The following is a 20,747-nucleotide window of genomic DNA, read 5'->3' as shown; positions in this document are numbered from 1 at the left end:
AGGATTAATGTAGCTCATGGGTCCAGACGGGAAGAAAGCACAGTTCTCAGCTGGTGTGGGAAAATGGCTGACTAACACCAAGAAGAAAGAGCTAGGATGAGGTATCCATCCACTCATAAGGCTAAAAACAGACTTTTTGGGTCTTTATTTGATAAAAGTGAATTGGTCTTTATTTAATATACAAAAGGCCCTTATCAGATACTAAGACATGGAAGCCATTAATCCAAAAAATACTGACACTGTATCTTTTCATTGACACTTTATCTCCCTGTGTTAGTCCGGGTTGACTAGAGAAACAAATTCATAGACACTCATATGTATATGAGAAAGAACTTTATATAACAGAGCAATTGTATATTGAGGAAACATCCCAGCCCAGTCCAGATCAAGTTCATAAGTCTGACATTAGCCCATATGTCCAAGCCTAGTCCATTAATTCCTTTTTAGATTCATGTAGCACATGCAATGATGCTGAATTCAGGAAGATCACAGGTCAGTGTGTAGAAGATCTGGTGGATCCAGTGGCAGTGAAAGCATCTCCACACTGGCGCGGGTCTCCACATGTCTCCTCCAGCTCTCTGAATGTCTCAACAACAGGAAAGGGAAGGCACAGAGAGTGTCCCACATCCAGGAAGGAAGAGGTTCCCAGAATCCTCAGGAGAAGGCCATGCCCACACAGAGGTTGATTACCTATGACCTGATTGACAGGCTAGAGTCCACCCATTCACTAAGGTTGACATGAGGTTATGTAACTGCCACACCCCCATAGCTTTAAATAAGTACAATTTGTGTATCAATTTGCCCCAATATCATTGCTATCATCATCAGCAGCATACTATATCAATATATATGTTTGTATATATATATATATATATAATATACATATATCATAAAGGCATATAATGTCCTGTATTCATAACCTTCACACAGAGACACATGCATATGAGTGTGTGTTTGCTCACGCATGCACACAGATTATGTGGTAAGTTATCAAAGTCCCACCCCCCACAATCATAGAGAGCTTTGTGACTGAACATGTCTGAGAGTGAGATTTTGTTGTTGCTGCTGCGTTGTTGTTGCTGTTGTCTTAAAGCTTAATGAGGCTAAGACGCATGATTCCATGTTTTCTCTCAGGATTTTGCATTGTGAAAGCACATTCCTATAATCTTTTAAGTAACTATGGGGCTCCTAAGGTCCCTTGGCTCAGGGAGGATGAGGCATAGTTTGCCTTCTAAGTGAAACGCTTAATGAGATACAGCAGAGTGAGCGTGTTCCCTTATTTTAAATGGACACCAGGTTTGTTTATGCGTCTCACTCCTCGGAGACCTGGCCCTGCTCTATTCCTTCACGCAGTCATTATGACAGCATTTAGTTTCAGACATAGCTGGACATAAAGGTTTTACCCACAGCACTCACACTTTCCCCTTCCAGGTTGCCTGTATGTGGAAGTAAGGAAAAGTTGTAGCTAATTCATTGGGCCTCTATGAAAATGCAGTGTCTTACATATTGTGTTAGTCTGGGTCCTTTAGAGAAACAAATCCACAGAAACTCATATGTGTAAGAGAGAGTTTTATATAAAGGGTAAGTGTACATCAAGAAAACATCCCAACCCAGTGTTGCCCAAGCCCACAAGTCCAACATCAACCCATTAACCCATATGTTCGACACCAATCCACAAAGTCCTCCTCCATCTCACAAAACACACTCAATGATGCCGACTGCAGGAGGAAAGCCAAGTCAGTGAATATGTAAGCATCTCAGCTCTGGCAGGGGTCTCCACACGGCTGCTCCAGCACCCAGAGCTACATCGGGGTGGGTCCATGTCGCTTCTCCTTGGGGATGTCTTGCAGGAAGTCAGCCTTGCCAGCTGAAGCAGGGAATTGGTTAAGGTAGCTGCACCCTGGTCTGACCATCACAAAGCAAGAGACCTAAGAACTTGAAAGGTGAGACTCACTGAGCCATTTATCCCTCCGCTCTTCAATTAACCCCACATGTTTTTATTGGCCAGGTTGGCACCATAAACTAACTACCTCACATATGCTACATAGAAAGTATTCCTAGAACTAGAAGCACATTGACTTTGGATCCTGACATGCATCCTGTTTTCTGATTGGTAATTACTAATTACATCTGGAGAACCAAACGGGGTAGGCACCACATATATGACCTCTGTTGAAGCATGAGAGGTGAGGGGACAGTCACACTCTTGCAAAAAGGCTACACCTCACTCTACCCAACAGCTTCACTCAGCGTTCCTCTGAGGCAGGTGGCCTTTTGCCCCAAGCCCTGTTGACAAGCTTGCGACCTTGTCCTCTCTGGCCCCCAACTTTGGGGCTTGAAAGTAGGTTCAGAGCCACCTTCTCTTTGCTCAGTCACAGGAAATGCAAAGGGCCCAAGGTCTCCCCTGTAAGGTCACACAACTTGAGTGCAGGGAGGATTAGATCTGAAATCCAGGTCCTGCGCTGTCACGCTATACACCCATCCTTCAACTGCACCCATTCTATCCTCTCACCCTCATGAAAGGGAAGTTTCAGGGTTCACCTAAGGAGCAGCATCTGTATGGCAAGGAAGGTTTATGCCCAGCTGAGGGTCCCACCAGGTTTTGTTCAGTTGGTTCTGACTCATGGCAGAGGTTGCCGGGATGTATTTTTCCAAGTTCTCACAAGGATATCTGGCTATGACCTTGCTCTTGGCCCCTCACAGCCTGGCTACTCCCCAATACAGTTATCCCCTGCAAACATCTTTCCTATAAAGGCAGCACACATTCCGGACAGAAACCCAAATTAGTGATAAAGTGGATATCCTAATCAGACACTGCTTCCACTCCTTGTGGACACCCATAAATTGCACAAGTGGTTCCCTTGGGCCTCTCTTCTTGCCACTAAAGAGGGACTTCATGTGCCCGTCCCACCCCTAGGGGATTTCTTGAGCACTGTGGTCTCCTGCAAGCTCACTGCACTTCTTTCCAAACCTCCCCTCTGTGGGACCATTTCGGAGTTGGTAGTAGGTAGTAGGGCTTCTCAGAAAGCCATCCTGGGATTGTGGTTGCCCCAACTGCTAGCCATCTGCTGCCTTTGGAAGTCCAGCCCTTCGTTCTGGACTCTGTTTTTAAAGTCAATTCCCATAAAGTGGGACACCCCCACTCCTGGAGGTCTACAGAGTCGCCATGAAAAAGCTTCAGAAGTGTTTTAAATGAAGTCACGTGTGACCTCACGAGTGGTTCAGTCTGGGTTGCCAATTGTTCAACACTCTCTTCCTTCTCCATACAGTACCTGTGGGGCTTGCCTTACGGCAGTATGCCTAGGAAAACCGTTCCCAGAGCCGAGGAGGCGTCCGCAGCGAACTTTGGTGTGCTGTACGACTTCAATGTAAGTGCCTTCACGAATTGTGTTGATGAAAGATGACTTTTGCCTTGCTGTCTGAAACCACTTGGCCTCCCCATGGAGACCTGGATGAATGTCTTAGGGAGACAGTGACATCACAGAGATACTCACCCTGCATTATAAAGTGATCTCACTGGAGAGGCCAGTTTTACATCTATCTTTGCCCCACACTGGGTTTAGAGACTTTGGGGAAAGGGGACATAATTCAAACCTAGAGAAGAAATGCTGATGCTGACTGAACAGTCTAATTGGGTTCTCGGTTGGTTTGTTACATTTCTAAAAGTTAATGTGTCAGCCTAGCTAAGCCATTCCGATTAGATGCAGGTGAAAAGTAGCAGAGAATGATTAAAATGTTGTATTTATAACACACTGTCAGATAAATGCAAGCATGACCCCTTGTGGTCGAGGAGCCTGTAGGATGGGAATAGTCAGTAGAATTCTGCTGAGGAACAAGTGGAGATGGGGAGGAGCTGTATTAAAACTCAATCTGAAAGCCTCAGAGAGCCATCCCCCAGCCCCAATCTGTCAGTTAAACCAAGTATGGTTTGATATGTTATGCATGCCAAGTCAGTCTTTGGACTCTCAAAGTCACAATTTACTATTTAATAAGCAATATGTTTTTGGTTCTTATCTTGACTGCCTAGTAATACATCTTATTGATCAAGAGGAGGTTCATTCAATTAAAATAGGAAGAAATTAGAGATTAGCTAAAATGTATGCTGTGTTAGTCTGGGTACTTTAGAGAAACAAATCCACAGAAACTTATAAGACAGAGTTTTATATAAAGGTTAAGTGTGCATCAAGAAATCCCAACACAATGCTGCCCAAGCACACAAGACCAACATTAGCCCATATGCCTGACACCAATCCATAAAGGTCACCTCATCTCTCAAAATACACGCAATGATGCTGACTGTAGGAGGAAAGCCGAATCAGTGAGTGTGTAAGCATCTCAGCACCCAGGGCTGCATTGGGGTAGGTTCATGTGGCTTCTCCTTGGGGACGTCTTGCAGGAAGTGAGCCTTGCCTGCTGAAGCAGGGAACTGGCTAAGGCAACTGCACCCTGGTTTGACCATCACAAAGCAAGAGACCTGAGAACTAGAAAATCAAGGCTCACCAAGCCATTTATCCCTCAGCTCTTCAACCAATCCCACATGTGTTTATCAGTCAGGCTGGCACCATAAACTACCTCATATGCCATGGATCGAATTTGCGAGCGTGCTATGATTGGAATCCGTAGAATTAGAAGAATGTGTGTAAGTCAGTAAAATTGGGTTATCTTTCTTGGCAAGATACCTGGAGACATAAGACTGATGGAGGGATGATAAAGAGGAAGAGATAGAGATTGCAATTTGGATATTCTTATAAGGGAGAGAGAGGGAGGAACTGGGTGGAATTTGGAAGGAGCTTGAGTTGATATCAAAGAATGAGATTATTTGGGGGTAATTTGAGTTGTATTTGGCTTTCAACTTGAGGACATCTTGGATATTGTGTATGGGTCGACGGTGAGTCTATTTTGTCTCCTTTTTTCTGGTCATCCTAGATGAGACAGAGATTGTGGAAACCCTAGAAGGGACATAGAGAGAGGAGTTAATCGTTATTGTGTTAACAATTCATTGTTAATAGTTATAATGTTAAGAAGGTACATACATTAAATTTTACCTTCATAAGTAGGCTTCCAATATAGAGATTTTTCATTTTTTTATACTTGAGGTTACTTAATGCACCAGAGAGCGCATAGATTATCAGGAGAAGAACATGAATTCAAACTAAATCTAGATGACTTTAATCCCAATTTCTTTGCTTTATTGTGACATCATCTTAAACCTCTTCCTTCTTTCCAACATCTTCAATCCAATTAAACAATATTTCCAAAGGAAAGGCTTGTTCTTTGGAACATACATTACTTGTCTTAAATGTCTCCATCTCTTATTGAACTGGATACTGAGGGTTTTTGTGTCTCACGCGTGGAATTTTATATTTTCCCTTTTTTAGTTCTTAACTTTTCATTGTGGTTCGGTGGCAGTTTAGTTAGCACAACCTTCTTTTAGGAAGAGGTTAGTTGCTAGAATACATTTTCACTTTCAAGGATCTTTTATTTCATGGATATATCACTCCAGGCCTGAAATGACACCAAGATTTGACTGGAGGAGAACATCGATTAGTGGTTACCAGGAGGGGAAACGAGGGGTAGGAAGACTACTTGCTCAGGGAAACTGAGCTTCTATTTAGGATGATGGTAAAATTTGAAAATGAATAATGAGAGTAGAACATGAGAAACATAATTAATTTCATTGAAGTATGCCTGTAAAATAAGTCAAAATGGAACATTTGGCTATATGCAATTAAAAATATTTATTTTGCTTACCTGGGCTTGACATTTCCTGAACTCAATTCATTTTCCCACTTTTTTTTCTGTAGCTGTTATTTAAAACCTCCTTTCGAAGTAGACACCAATAAGGAAGTTCAGTCCATGTCCATATGGATACATTCTTCTAATTTCATATATGAATAATCAAAGCTTCATTCTGCGTGACTTTAAATAGCTCCTGGGCAGATGGACCATCCAGAAGTCAGTCAACCAACAAAATGCCATCATATGATCCTGTCAATTTGCACATTTTAAAACAAAAGGAAATTGTATTTTTTTCTATATGGAAGGAAATCATAAATAGCTGCTCATTTGATAACACCGTGTTTCCTCAGTTTGTAAAAGATCTAGGCAAATAGTAGAAAAAAATAAGGTTGACAGATTACTGTTTGCAATGATTTACTGTATTTTATTTAAGCGGGTAGTAGAGAACAGAATAGAAATCCCTCTAACCGAGGATTGCTAAATTACAAACAGAAACAATGCTCAGAAACACATTCTTTGCTCATTCAGCCATCCCACAAACAAATTGAATGTCAGATGCTGGGGCTCAGAAGCCAAATCATGTACATTCCCTGCCCAGAGGGACCTCAGAGTAGAGCTGGCTGCGTGAACAAACAATTGGCACATACTGTGATGATCTCAGAATAACAGATGCGTGTCCTAGGTAGATGGTGACACGAAGAGGGGAAGGCTTAGGGTGGGATTTTCTGAGGGGACCCAGGAAGTAGCAAATTTCCCACCTGAGTTAAAAGAGAGACAAATGAATGCGTAAATACCATTTTCTTTACCAGTAAAAGTGAGATGGGAGGGTCTGGCTTTAGGGATCTCAGCCAACAGCTCTTGCTAATTAACACAAACAAGCAAACAAAACCCCAACTAGTTTCATTTGAGTCGATTCTGACACATGGCAGCTTGACGTGTGTACATTATATGATTTTTCTTTATTAATAGATCATTTTATTTATTTTAAATAGTTTTATTGGGGGCTCTTATCACAATCCATACATTCCTCCAGTGTGACAAGCACGTTTGCACATGTGCCACTATCATCATTTCCAAAGCATTCTCTTCCCACTTGAGCCCCTGATATCAACTTCCTTTTCTTCCCACTCTCTCCCTCACCCACCCTCCCTCATAAACCCTTGATACGTTATAGATTAATTTTACATATCTTGCATCATCCTCCATCTGATGTTATTTTGACACCCACCCTTTCTCCCATGGCATTGCACTTCTTTTTCAGTTCAATAACCCATTGCAATGGCTACATAAAACTCAGAGAACTCACTATTCTTTTTTAACACTTCAGTGGGTCCTTTGCTCCATATTATTTCAACTAACCAAAGCGTCTTGCCACAAAGGTAAGAGAAGAGTCTAGACAAAGTCCTGCTTAGGGGGAAGAGATGCTGAAATGCCCTCAGGAAATTGCAGTCTCAGCTCTTGATTCCTCAAGCAGAGATCAGCCAAATCATTGGAGTCTGCTGTGGCATGCATCACTTGACCATCTTTGACAACATATGTACCCTGCAGCATGTCTATTTTTGCCTATTAGTAACAGAATGTGCATTTTCTGAAATGGGGACTGCAAAAGATGAAGTATGGCAACAAGCAAAATCCCAATTCTTCCGAAATAGAGTTCTAGGCTAGGCCTTCCCTTTGCAAACCACCCTTGTCTACAGTCTACAGGATGAGGAAGACATTACTGCTCTGTCTTTCTGACTTGGGCACATCTTCTGGGTAACAAGGTTGACATCTTGACACTTTCCCGCAGCGTCCTCCGTTCCTCTCCGTGTGTTGTTTGCTCTGAGCAGGAACATCGTCCTTGGGACTTGGTGGGCCAGGTGCCATGATGAACATTGGAGCACAGATGTCTGACTGTGGTCTGCTTCTTGCCTCTTCTGGGTATATGCCCAGTAGGGGGATTTCTGGGTCATATGGTAGCTCAATATCCATCTGTTTTAGATATCTCCAAATCAATTTCCATGGTGGCTGTACATACCTACAGGTCCACCAGCAGTGGATGAGAGTTCCTATCTCCCCACAGGCCCTCCAACACTTGTTGTTTTCTGACTTTTGGAATTGGGCTTCCTTTGAGGGTATTAGGTGGTATCTTATAGCTGTTTTAATTTGCATTTCTCTTATAGCGAATGATCAGGAACATTTTCTTATATGTTTATTGGCCATTCGGATTTCTGTCACTGTGAAACTTCTGTTCAGGTCCTTTGCCCACCATCTTTGTGGGCAGTTTGTTTTTTTCTTACTATATCTTGTAAAGTATTGTAGATTTTAGTAACAAGGCCTTTGTCTGATGTGTCATTGCTAAAGATGTTTTCCCAGTCTGTGGGCTCTCTTATTACTCTCGTGGTGAATTCTTTCTATCTAGACTCCTCTGTATCCTTCCCTTTTTCTGATAGCCTATGTTATTTCCTGTGTAAAGATTTAAAAGATCATTTTATTGGGGTATCTTACAACTCTTATCACAATCCATCAATTGTATCAGACATATTTGTACATATGTTGCTCTCCTTTTCTAAGCATTTTTCCTATTGAGCCCTTGATATCAGTTCCTCTTTCCCCATGGCCCCACACACTTGTGACCCCTTGATAAATGATATTTATTGTCAAATTTTACACCCACCGCTGTCTCCCTTTCCCCATGGTTTCTGTTGTTCGTCCCCCTGGAGGGGTGTGTGCAGTTATCCCTTCCTCCCTTCCTCTCTCCATCTTTCCCCAACATTATATGATTTTTGATGACTGGATTTTCAGCAGTAGATCACCAGAGCTTTTTTCTGAGGTGGACCTTTATTCTGAACCTTCAATCCCAGCCAAGCATATTAACCGTTTGTTTCACCTAAGAATTCTGGTTTGGCTGTTGCTACAAATTAACTGGAACCAGTAAAGGCAGTGGAACTCATTCACTATCCAGAAGATAATGCTTTCTCTTGCAATGAGAATTTGCTGGTAAATCCTAAAAGACACCAAAGAGATTAACTTTTAAAAGATGTTTCCTCTATACCACCAAGTACATCTTAAAGTCACAGGCTTAGTGTGATTAAAATGGTTTCTGATTTTCAGTGTACTTAGGACAAGAGAATCATATTACTGGGGCTATGAAAGACCTTAGAGTTCCTTATTCCATTTTTCAAAATGGTCACCTATTTTAATAAAATAAAAATTTGATCTTCTAAAAGAACTCTATACAAAATAGATTCAAGAGCTAGCTTTTAATCTATGTTTTCAACCTATTTCCAACAAATAATTTCTTGTATCCTTTCCAGGACCTTAATATCTTATTTTTCCCCCTCAATGCCAGACCTTGTTATCCACCTGCCTGTGAGATATTTCTCCCTGAAAATTCTATAAAGACTCTAAAACACAGTATGTCCCAAATTAGACAGATCACCCATCTTTGTCAATATCTTCTTCTCTCACGTACCATTTCTGCAACATCCTTCATAATGGCACCCCACATCCAGTCTTGGTTCCTCCGAGTCACGGCAGCCTACGTGCTATTTACCTGATTCACATCATCCAGTGACCCTCAAAGCATCATCCAGTGACTGCCTTCCACATCTCTTGCTTTCCTGCACCTTCATCCCTTTTTTCTGTTCTCTGATCCATCCTGAGAGAAGCTTAACCCTTGTCTTGAATAGCTGTGGTTTTTCACATGCCTCAAAAGATATGAAATTTTAAGATATGTTCTAATATATAATTCACCTTGTCAAGGGAACACAATAATATGATTGGACCACATATTAAAACTCGGTGCTATTTAAATGAGGATGGGAACTCCTATATGGTAACATTCAGAATTTTACCCGTAAAGCTCTTTCCATTTGTCCCCTTGGCTCAATATTTAGCAAATGTGAAGTTCTTGATAAACATTAATTAGGTAAACAAATACACGACTTGATTCCTGGTGACCATATATCAATATAACATTCTCAATTCTTGTGGAAATCTGTTAGTGGCTTGGACTTGACCAGTCTGTGACATTCTAACCAAAATTAGCATCTTAATAGACTATAGGCAAGCATGGCACCCCAGAGTTGGACAGGAATTTTCTGGGCTCTTTTGGAACTTGGCTCTGAGTGTGGTTTCTCTGTCACGGATTTTGGAGTGGGGAGCGCTCCCACAGAGAAGGCAGAGTGCGCTGACATGGAAACTGAGTAGAGCCTTGGCCAGGCTAGGAGTCATTGCTATTTGACTCACTTCCAGATGTCCCTGCTGTAGTTTCAAAGATGTGGGGAGTGCGGCTTAACACTGGGTGGGAAGAGAAGGTGTTCCTCTTCTAAGCCTTGTAATTCACATTGAAAGCCACCCTTCAATAGACTAAGGTGGAACAGATAAAACTTTAAAAAATGAATTCTTTCATAGCACCACTTTCATTTAAATACACGACAGTATATGTACTAAATAGACAAACTGAAAAGGTTGTTTTGAACTAATCAGAGTCCCAGGAAAAACAGAACCCTGACGTCCGTCAGTACATGAACTTGTGATTTAATATTTATGAAGTGCCAGCTATTGAGCATATGTTTAATGGCACATACACAAGATGAGCCAGCCGCCCTAGTAGCTATTGTTTTAACTTAACAAGTTCACCAGTTGCTTAGTCTATATCTCATTTCTCTGTTCATGTCATTTTAGGGGAGCATTTTTAATTTAAATATTATCATCATGCATTAATGACACAAATCTCAGGGTACAATATTTATGGTTGCAGAGATGAGACTCTTTGATATGTTTTCTAAGAAGGTCTATGAGGTATTTTCTTTCTTTCTTTTTTTTGGTAGCATGCTCACCTCCTGGATGGCCACCATCTTATGAGCCAGGTCCGCGCACAGCATGGGCGGAGGGAGGTGAGGCAGGGACCCGGCAGGATGCTCGAGGACCCCATTTATTGCAAACCAAGGGGTACATCTACTTCGGGGGCATTATTGCAGTAAACCACACATCGCAGGTAGGGGCAGTACAATAGGCAAACACATTATAGGAAGGGGTGTACAATGGGTTTAGGCATAACAGGAAGGGAATGAGCTAGGGGTGTACAAATAGGAATAGGAGAGACTAGAGGTATACATGTGACAAGATGGACAGACCCTAGATTCATGATGGAGGCCTAACCCTGGTCACCCATAGGTGGGCAAGACTTCTCTGGGGTCTCCTACAAGGAAACAGACAACTTCTATCCTTATCAAAAGGGAGTAGGCCCTACTGGTTGTGGGATACACCGTGGTGACTGCTTGTTCTAGAAGGCTGATAGCTTTTAGGGAGAATAACCCCTGATGGACTTCTGATGACCTCCAAGTGCATAGTCATTCTCCAGGAGCTAAGTTTGGTATATATTTGGGGGAGACAACTTGGGAGAAATCTTCTGTTTCCCACACTCTAACATAGCTACAATTCACATCACTGATGACAGAGGGACATGGACTTGAGGAGGAGCTGAAAGAGAACGGGACAAACATAGGAAGTGGGGCCTTACCCTATGAGGTATTTTCTAAGACTCTTGTTACAACCAGCAACCAATCCAGAACTAGAGGTCAAAAAGCCATGCTAGATCGGTAAGGTTTTATGTTTCTTGTTTTACTGGGGAAAAAAGCATGGTATTAGCATAATTCAGGGGTTTAAAGACAAAGGGCAACCCTGGAGAAGCAATATCACACACTGGTTAAGAATAGGACTTAAGGTTAAGTATAAATTCTATCATTAACTAATTTTACCAATTTGGACATATTTCTCTAAGAATTTTCTTCTGCTATAAAATGTGCTAACAGAGTATCTCTTGTGTGTGTGCGTGTGTGTGTGTGTGTAGGGGGACATTGAAGGTTAATAGCATCCTTTATTTACTCAACCAATTTCTAAGCCAATAAGAAATGAAACAAAAGGTAAGATTGTGGAAGTCAACATGACATCATATTTTCATCAGTTTTTCGTACTGTGGTGGTTTGTGTGTTGCTGTGATGCTGGATGCTGTGTCATTAGTATTTCCAACACTGGAAGTGTCATCTAATATAAATGAGTCTCATCAGAATTTACAGACGATAAAGGAGGAATAGACTGTCCACTGCTGAGGAATTAGTCACTGTTTTGCGTAGCAACAGGGCAGTGTCAGAGATAGTGCCAGACAATGAGCCCTTCATACTGGAAGTCACTAACAATATGGCTGAAGAAGAGCTGCCTTCTCAAATAGAGTCCACCTTACTAACTTGGATGGAGTAAAGCTTTGGGATGAAAACATTTGGGACCTTCATTTGCTGATGGGAATGACTCGAAATGAGAAGAAGCAGCTGTAAACCTCTATCAATAGTCAGAACTTTTAATACACAGAGTAGGCATCTAGGGACATTGGGAGTTGTCAACAATGAGATGGAATGAAAAGATTGATATTCTAGATGTTAGTAAGCCAAATTGGACCGATATTGGCCATTTTAAATCAGCCGTGACAGATTCAAGGGATGATGTTGAACACATTGTCAAAAAAGGACATTTCAAGGTATGTTTTGAAGTACAATGCTGTCTGCTATTTGATAATACCCCTCCAAATAACAAGAAAATCCAGTCAATACAATTGCTATTCCGTTTTACACACAATTCACTAAAGCAAGTGATGAGGAAATTGAAGAATTATACCAACGTCTTCATTCTTAACATGATTGATTATACACCAAAGAAGCTTTATAACTATTGGCAAGACCAACGACTTCTAAGTCACAAACACCTTTTTCAACAACACAAAAGGCAACTACACACATGGATGTCTCCAGCTAGAACACACAAAACTCAGATTGACTACATCTGTGGGAAGAGATGATGGAGAAGCTCAATGTTAGAGGTGAAAACTAGGCCAGAGGCGGACTATGGAAATGACCACCAATTGTTCATATGCAAGTTCAGGTTGAAGTTGAAGAAAATGAAAACAAGTCCATGAGAGCCAAAACATGACCGTAGGTGTGTCCTACCTGAGTTTCTAGAATACCTCAAGACCAAGTGTGATGTATTGAACACTAATGACCTAAGACCTGATGAACTGGGATACCATAGGGCACACAGTAGATGAGGAGAGCAAGAGGTCAATAAGAAGACACAGAGAAAGAAAAGATCAAAGTGGATGTAAGAAAAGCCTATGAAACTTGCTCATAACCCATTTTCTAAAGGCAAATGGAAGAAATGATGAAGTAAAAAGACTGAACAGAAAATTTCAAAGGGAAACTGAAGAAAGCAAATTAAAATATTATAACACAAAGTGAGAAAACCAAAAAGGAAAACATGATCAGCCTATCTTAAGCTTGAAGAACTAAAAATAAAATCAAGCCCCAAGTTGGAATATGGAAAGATCCTGTGGTGAAAATGTCGAACAATGCAGGAAGCATAAAAAAAAAACATGGAAGGAACACACAGGATCACTGTACCACAAAGAATTAATGAGTGTTCAGTCATTTCAGGAGTTTGGATATGATCAAGAGACAATGGTACTGAAGGAGGAAATTCAAACTACATTGAAAGAACATTTGCAACAGCAATCTAGAGGAGAGGAATTACTAAAAGGCAGAAGAAGCAGGGCGAGTGTGATGGTGGTGTAGGAGGAAGGTAAAGGAAACAGAGGAAAGATGTAGGAAGCAAAGCTATTGATAGAGGTATAAACATAGCTGTGCAATTATGTGAATGCATTAATTCATAACAATAGAGGGATTGGCCTATGTCCATATATTGATCTGGCAATATACAAGGAAGTAGATGGACTTTGGGCCTCTGCTCAAGGCCTCCTTCAGTGCGAGCACACGTCGTTCAAACAACTTGGTGTTCTGTGATGCTCATCCTCGAGGCACAAACACTGAAGAAAAAGTGGGTATACAAGCAAATGTGTTGATGGTGCCTGGCTATCAGAAGAGATAGCGTGTAAGTTCTTAAAGACTTGAAGTTAAACATGTGGCCATCTAGCAAAGAAGCAACAAGTCCACATGGAAGAAACACACCAGCCTGTATAATCATGAGGTGTCAACAGAATCAGGGAGCAGGCACCAGAAGATACAAAACAAAACAAAATAGAACACGTTTTGTTGGGAAAAGAGGGGTGTTGGAGCAGAGACTTAAAACCCATCTTTAGACAATAGGACATCCCTCACAGAAGGGTCATCAGGAAGGGATGAATGAACCAAGGCACAGTATAGCACCAATGAAGCACACAATATTCCTCTGGCTCTTTGAGGTTTCCTCACCTACCCACCCCCAAACTGTCATGACCCTAGTCTTGCCTTTCAGTTCTGGTTAGACTGAGCATGTACACTGGTACAGATAAGAACCCAGGACACATGGAATCCAGGTCAGATAAACCCCTCAGAAGCAGAACTGGGAGTAGTGATGCCAGGAGGATAGGGGGAAGGTGGGGAGAGGAGTGGAGGCAGGGGGAACCAATTGCAATCTCCCCCTCCCTCCACCTCCAGGGGGATGAAAAGCAGAAACATGGATGAAAGGAGACAGTGGTTAGTGAAAGAAATGAAATCAAGAATAATTTATAATTTATCAAAGGGTTATGGGGGAGGGGGAGCAGAGGGGGAGGGAGGGAAGAAGAAGAGGAGCTGATACCCAGGGTACAAATAGAAACTAAATGTTTAGAAAATGATTATGGCAGCATATGCACAAATATCCTTCATACAATTGATATAAGGAATGTTATAAGAGCTGTAAGAGCCCCAATAAAATGATTTTTAAAGTGTTCAGAAAATACTGCATGCTAAATTCTCAGCAATATGAATCTACTGCTGTCCCCATTATCACAGAGCCTAAGGACTGTGGCCAGGACATGACAAGGATTCTTGCCAGGATATGACATAAGGTCGTTGCCAGGAAAAAGAGGGGAAGTAACATTTAAAAAATAGGGGCTATAAAGTTAAATCAAGCAACAGATCTCTAAGACAAGTAGGCCAGGAAGAAGATCCAGGGAAGACTAAAAAGAGATTGAGTTTAAGATATCTAGGAGGTAGCAGAGACCATGGAAGTGAATGTTGGGAAATTGTTTCAATGAGCATCCTCTAGGCATGATTTCTGAATCCCTGGCAGCTATCTGGCCAATCTGCAACTTTTTTTTTTAATCTTGGAGACAAGCTTAGCACACCTACTGCTTGCGGTCAAGGTGGCCATTGTCGCTAGTTTTTAGTACCAAATTTCCTTTGGGTTAGATTTTTTAAAACAAAATACTCATATGAAAAATGTGAGGAAATCATAATGCTTCTATTTTTTATCTCACTCCTGCCACTCCTCTGTAGTTAAATTCAGGATAGCTTTTGAGATTTTCTGGAGATTCTTCCAGCTAGTTCTTAAGGAATCTTAAAAATAAATTTGCCCCCCCCAACATTTGAATTACCTTATGTGTCTAAATCCATCTCCCCAGAAGGACTCTCTTAGTGTCATCTTTATTTAAGGCAATTTTTCAAGCTACTTCTTTGAATTCTTCCTCTTGGAATTAGCATCCAAGGCATTTCCTCCTCCTCCAGCTCCAACTTTTTCCTGTCTTTCTCCCCCAACTCCCACTTTTCTTCTCTATTCAATTGTGGACTTCAAAATCTCTGGGCTAGTATAAAGAATAGTGAAGGAAATTGTGTTTCCTATGATCTGAGGATATCTACTTTGATCTCTAGAGGAAGTCCCACATTGATAGGATTACCTCCTTACTTCACGAAGGATAGACATTTTCAGTTATTTCCAGAGAGACGTCTGGCAAGTTAACATATGGTAATGTGGAAACAATGCTTTATTTCTTTATTTTTTTAAATCATGTTATTGGGGGCTCGTACAATTCCATACATACATCCATTGTGTCAAATACATTTTTACATTTGTTGTCATCATTATTCTCAGAACATTTGCTTTCTGCTTGAGCTCTTGGTTTCAGCTCCAGTTAAAGGCAGAAATAGAGAAAGATGAATAGTATTGAAAAGGAGGTAGCAGCAGATGATATATCCATAGTCCGACGTAAAGAGGACCTTGCTGAGGTGGCTTTGTGAGATGGTAAGTCCACCTCTGTCAGATACTGTTTAGGAAGAACACTTGATGCACAATTAAACACGACTGCATGGACAGAAGGCCATGTGTCCAACATCACCGCTCTTAATGCTTCATTTTTCTCAATATAGGCTGTGGGATAGCCTCAGCGGTTCACAGGAGAACATCTGTGGAAAGTAAGACCTGTGGTGTAGCTGTTAAGGTTTTGGGCTGCTAATCTAAAGGTCAGTGGTTCAAACCTACAGCTGCTTCACAGGAGACAGACGTGGCAGTCTGCTTTCATAAATATTTGTAATAATGGAATCTGTATGGTGCCAGTTGGACTCTATCCTCTGGGATTGTTATGAGTTGGAATTCACTTGACAGCTGTGGCTTTGGATTATTGGTTTGCTGTTATTATGGCTCAGGTGACCAGAAATGGAAGGAGCATCTTTCAGATCCCCAGCCCCCAACACTAAACAAGGATAAATCTAAACGTGAATCTTAAAATTGTAAATATAATGACACCAGGAAGTGGATTTTGATGTTCAAATAAATGGGCATTTCATGGTAATGGCTCTACGGCTAAGCAAACTTACATTTGGTTTCAAATTTGATCTCCTTGGAAGTCAATGAAATTCACATCTTCCAATCTTTGTGCAAGCAACACAGTCCCTCTGTGGGGCACAACAATAGGACTTGTGTCATCGCATCACCCAAGTCTGAAGACTAATGTTATCCTTTTGTGCGTTCTCCTTGGAGTTTTTCTCCTTTCTCTGAACTGCTCTTCACAGCATCTGCTAAGTTAACTTTGTTGTTGGATTTTAGGGTTTGGCGCAGTATTCCGTCCTCTTCTACGGCTACTATGACAATCGACGAACCATTGGATGGATGAGTTTCAGGTTGCCCCTCTCCTATTTTCTGGTTGGCATTATGTGCATTGGATACAGCTTTCTGGTTGTCCTCAAAGCGTAAGTTTCATTGATCTCTTGAGAAGCAAGCAAATAATTTCCAGAATCAAATGAGGAAATTAATTTGAGGATTGAATGCAACTTTGTTGCTATTTTCTGTCTTCAGGCTGCAGCATCTATAAGAAATGACATATGGCTTTCATATGCACTGTACTGTCAGGCAATTATATCCTCAAAACAAAAGTGTTGAACATAAGCACAGGCCTGGGGTCACCTTGATGGGCCAGACTTATGGTTGCATGCTTATTCTGTCTAAGTATATCAAAAGGCATGCCTTTTTGTTCTCTAAGGTGTGAATCAATGTGGTCAATAGGTAGTGACACAGCTGCTGGCCCTGTTTTCCCCCGGGCAGAGAGGTTGGTGGCTTGCAGAATCAATGCAAGAAGCAGAATCTGTTGTACATCATTGATTTCTTTAAGTCATAATAATAACTCATACAAAAATGTTCAGCTATATACTTCAGAATAAATAAATAGGTAGATAGAGAGATGGTCATGATCAGCTGTGTAATCAATGGCTTGTCTTGGGAAAGGATTTATTAAAACATGGAAAAGGATTTTATTGTGAAACCAATGGAACAGAAGTTCATTTCCCCTTGCTTGAAATATATTTATAATACACCACTTAAAGATGCTGTAGAAACCTTAGCAGATTCCTTGGGGGTAGAGAATAATCTCTCCTTTAGCCAATTTTCTGAATGTGGTGGGGAGAAGAGTGAAAACATCCCAGGTAATGTCCCTCATCCTTGTATTTGATCATGCACGTATGAATCAGTCCTTTGCCTCCTTGCGGAGAATGCCTTCTACCTGAAGGGCAAGAAGAGATAAGGCACACAGTGACTACGCAGGAGCTCCCTGGAAGAGTTTGTTGCAAGATTTGTGTTCTGTTGCCGCTGGACTTGCTGGTTACTTTGATGAAAATGGTTGTCTATAGTGTTATACTCTTCAGGAGGTGGAAGACACCTAAAGGGTCCACATATACAAGACATTTATCCACCTGTACAAATGGAATCTGAGATTCTAAATGTAAAATATTAAAATCATGATCACACTTCAAAATTTCTAGTTCTTTGACCATGTTTATCACGCTGGACTAATGTCCCAAGTGTCATTTACATCATCAAGGCATGAGGACAGTCATTTCTGTGTTGATTCTTTCATCTCCATGGTCACCGGGGAAGAATCCTTTTTGTCCAATCACTCAGCTCTTTTAGTAATTTCGCATTGGCAGTATACCTCAGTGGTGAAGTCTGAGAGCCTTTAAGCCTTTCCTGGATTTAAATCTGAGCTCTGTCTCATTCTACATGACCTTAGATAAATTTCTCAACTCTTCTGCTTTCTTGATACCTAACAGGATGGCTATAAAGACAAAATGAGGTAGCAAATATAAAACATATAGAACACACGTGGAAAATCAGATAACAAATGTTAATCTACATTTTGAGGTGATATAATCCACAGCTTTTTCAAGAACCAAATTAAGCACAATGGGATTGGAGCCACATCCCCCTCCCACTGCTGTCAAATCAATCCTGATTGATAGTGACCCTATAGGACAGAGGAGAACTGAGTCCTCAGGGTTCAAGGACTGTGAGTGCTTACAGGAACAAAAAACCTTTCTTTCTTTGGCCAGACTGTTGGTGGCTTTGACCCATCGGCTTTGTGGTTAACAGGCAACAAGCACGTAACCCACAGAGCCACCAGGGCCACGTGATAGTCTCCATCATCAGAGCAGATCCACACGGTTATGTGGTTGAACATCAGTAGATTTTAAATGCATTAGTACTACTTTCTAGCAGATGAATTTAGAGTGCCTAGAATAGCATTGTGCAAACAGATATAAGGCAAACCATACATATAATTTAATATCTCCTAGTAGCAATGCATAACAAATAAGAAAAGTGGGGGGATGTTTTAAAAGTGTTTATTTAATAAAAAATATGTAAAGCGTTATCATTTGAATATACCGTCAATATAAACGTTGCCAGGGTGTTTTCCTTCTTTTTGTGTGTGAAATCTTTTAGATCAGGCACGTCTTTTATACTTTCTAGCACATTTCCCTTTGAGCTGGTTACATTGCAGGTGGTCATTGACATGTGGCTCGGACTCTTGTATTGGTGAACAAAGCTCGAAATGTGGCAACTTTTATGACTTTACTCAAAGATGCCATTCAGAATGGCTGCAAGGCAGCAACTCCACATGTTGGCCTTCCACGTCTCCCATGTGATGCCAGCCCAAACGGCTTGACCTTGGCCCTTTTTTGCTGGCCTTTGATTGCGCATGACGTGAATGGCAAGTAGTTCAAGTTTATTGGTCTGTGTATCAAAACAACCCAAGAGCATTAAGTGATTTCCACCTCTTTGTCTTTTCTCCCTTTTAGACTAAATCATTCCTCCTATACGTTTTATATTTTCAGTTGAGTATTTATTGTGCTGTTTTGGTTTTTTGTAGATGGGAAAATTGAAACTCAGTGAGGTTTGATTGAGCTCCAAGCAACCAAATGCAGGATGGGGTAGCGTTGCCCCTGTGAGTTTCTGAGGCTGTAACTCTTTACAGGATTAGAAAGCTTTATCTTTCCCTCACAGAATGGCTGCTGGTTTTGAACTACTCACCTTCTGGTTAGCAGCCCAATGTGTAACCTCTATGCCATTAGGGCTCCTGGTTCAAAATAAAAGGATTTCTTTTTTCTTTTTGAAGTACAACTATCTTTTAAAAATAATGTACATACATGCCATATATTGCACTGTATGTAAGGCATTTCTGCTATATATATCTATTTGGTAAGATTTTTTCAGCGTTTAGTTTATTTCCAGCGATGCTATTTATTTATTCATTCATGTGCTCATTCTTTATTCATTTAATAAATTTTGAGCACCTACTATGAGCAACCTACATGAACATTTACCAAACAATAGAGAACAAACTGAAGTCCCAATCCTCTTGGTGTCACCTGGGGAAGCACATAAAGGAGCAACTAGTTAATTTGGGGCAGTATACTATGGATTTCTGTATTTATTCATGTAACTAAATGTTTATTGTAGCATTTTTTCTCTAGAAAGCACTGATGCTGTTCAATATATTCTTTGCTATAACTTTCATTTCTTTATATAGTATTCTTCCCCTGTGAATTTCTAGGGAGATCTTTCCTAACTCTCTATTAATCTCTTTTCTCTTCTTGATTACTATGTCAGCAGAGGCTACAATATAGCGACCCCGACCCTGTTGGCTTAGGACAGGGGTTCTCAACCTGTGGGTCACGACCCCTGGGGGGTATTAAATGACCCTTTCCTTTCACAGGGGTCACCTAAGATTGTTGGAAAAAACAGATTTCCGATGGTCTTAGGAACCGAGATACCGCTCCTCTATCCATCCCCAGGCGAGACCGCCCACATGGAGATATGTTCACGTACAAATACTTGGCATGAAGATTCTTACCCATACTAGACCATGCTTCAAGACAAATTTTCATTGATTTATAATTGGGAATAACTATTTCACAATATAGAATTCCATATTGTTTTGTGATAAATCACTGTGCTTTAATGATATTCAATTTGTAACAATGAAAATACATCCTGAATATCAGATATTTACATGATGATTCATAACAGTAGCAAAATTACAGTGATGAAGTAGCAACAAAACTAGTTTTATGATTGGGGGTCACCACCACATGAGGAACTGTGTGAAAGGGTCGCGGCATGAGGAAGATTGAAAACCACTGGCTTAGGTGAAACTCTAGTGGACCAGTGTTTGAAGCCTCTGTTGATAGCCTGAAGATCTGTGATTCAAATAGATGTTGCTCTATGTAAGAAAGGTACGGTTGTCTGCTTCTGTCAAGATTTGCAGTCTTAGAATCCCTATAGGGTATGTCTTTGTCCTACATGGTCACTGTGAATTGGAGTCAACTCAATGACAATGGGTTGGTTTAGGAGTTGGCTTAAAATAAATGGAGACATGATTTATTAAAATCTGTCCATGCACTCAGAAACTGACCAAATGGCTCTCATGTGCAAATAAAGCTACAGACTGGTGG

General features: G+C 40.9%; 1 protein-coding gene across 1 annotated transcript in view; it reads left to right on the top strand.

The window, feature by feature from the left end:
- Window positions 1–20,747, top strand: part of TMC1 (transmembrane channel like 1) — a 150,582-nt gene that overhangs the window by 60,355 nt on the left and 69,480 nt on the right. The window contains exons 7-8 of the mRNA XM_075559547.1: window positions 3,270–3,368; window positions 16,570–16,712. Of these exons, the coding sequence (XP_075415662.1) occupies window positions 3,270–3,368; window positions 16,570–16,712 (242 nt within the window). The remainder of the gene's footprint in view (window positions 1–3,269; window positions 3,369–16,569; window positions 16,713–20,747) is intronic.

This window comes from Tenrec ecaudatus, chromosome 10, assembly GCF_050624435.1.
Source record: "Tenrec ecaudatus isolate mTenEca1 chromosome 10, mTenEca1.hap1, whole genome shotgun sequence".
NCBI classification, from domain to species: Eukaryota; Metazoa; Chordata; class Mammalia; order Afrosoricida; family Tenrecidae; genus Tenrec; species Tenrec ecaudatus.
Note: the sequence above shows the minus strand (reverse complement) of the source record. Positions and strands in the feature narration are given on the sequence as shown.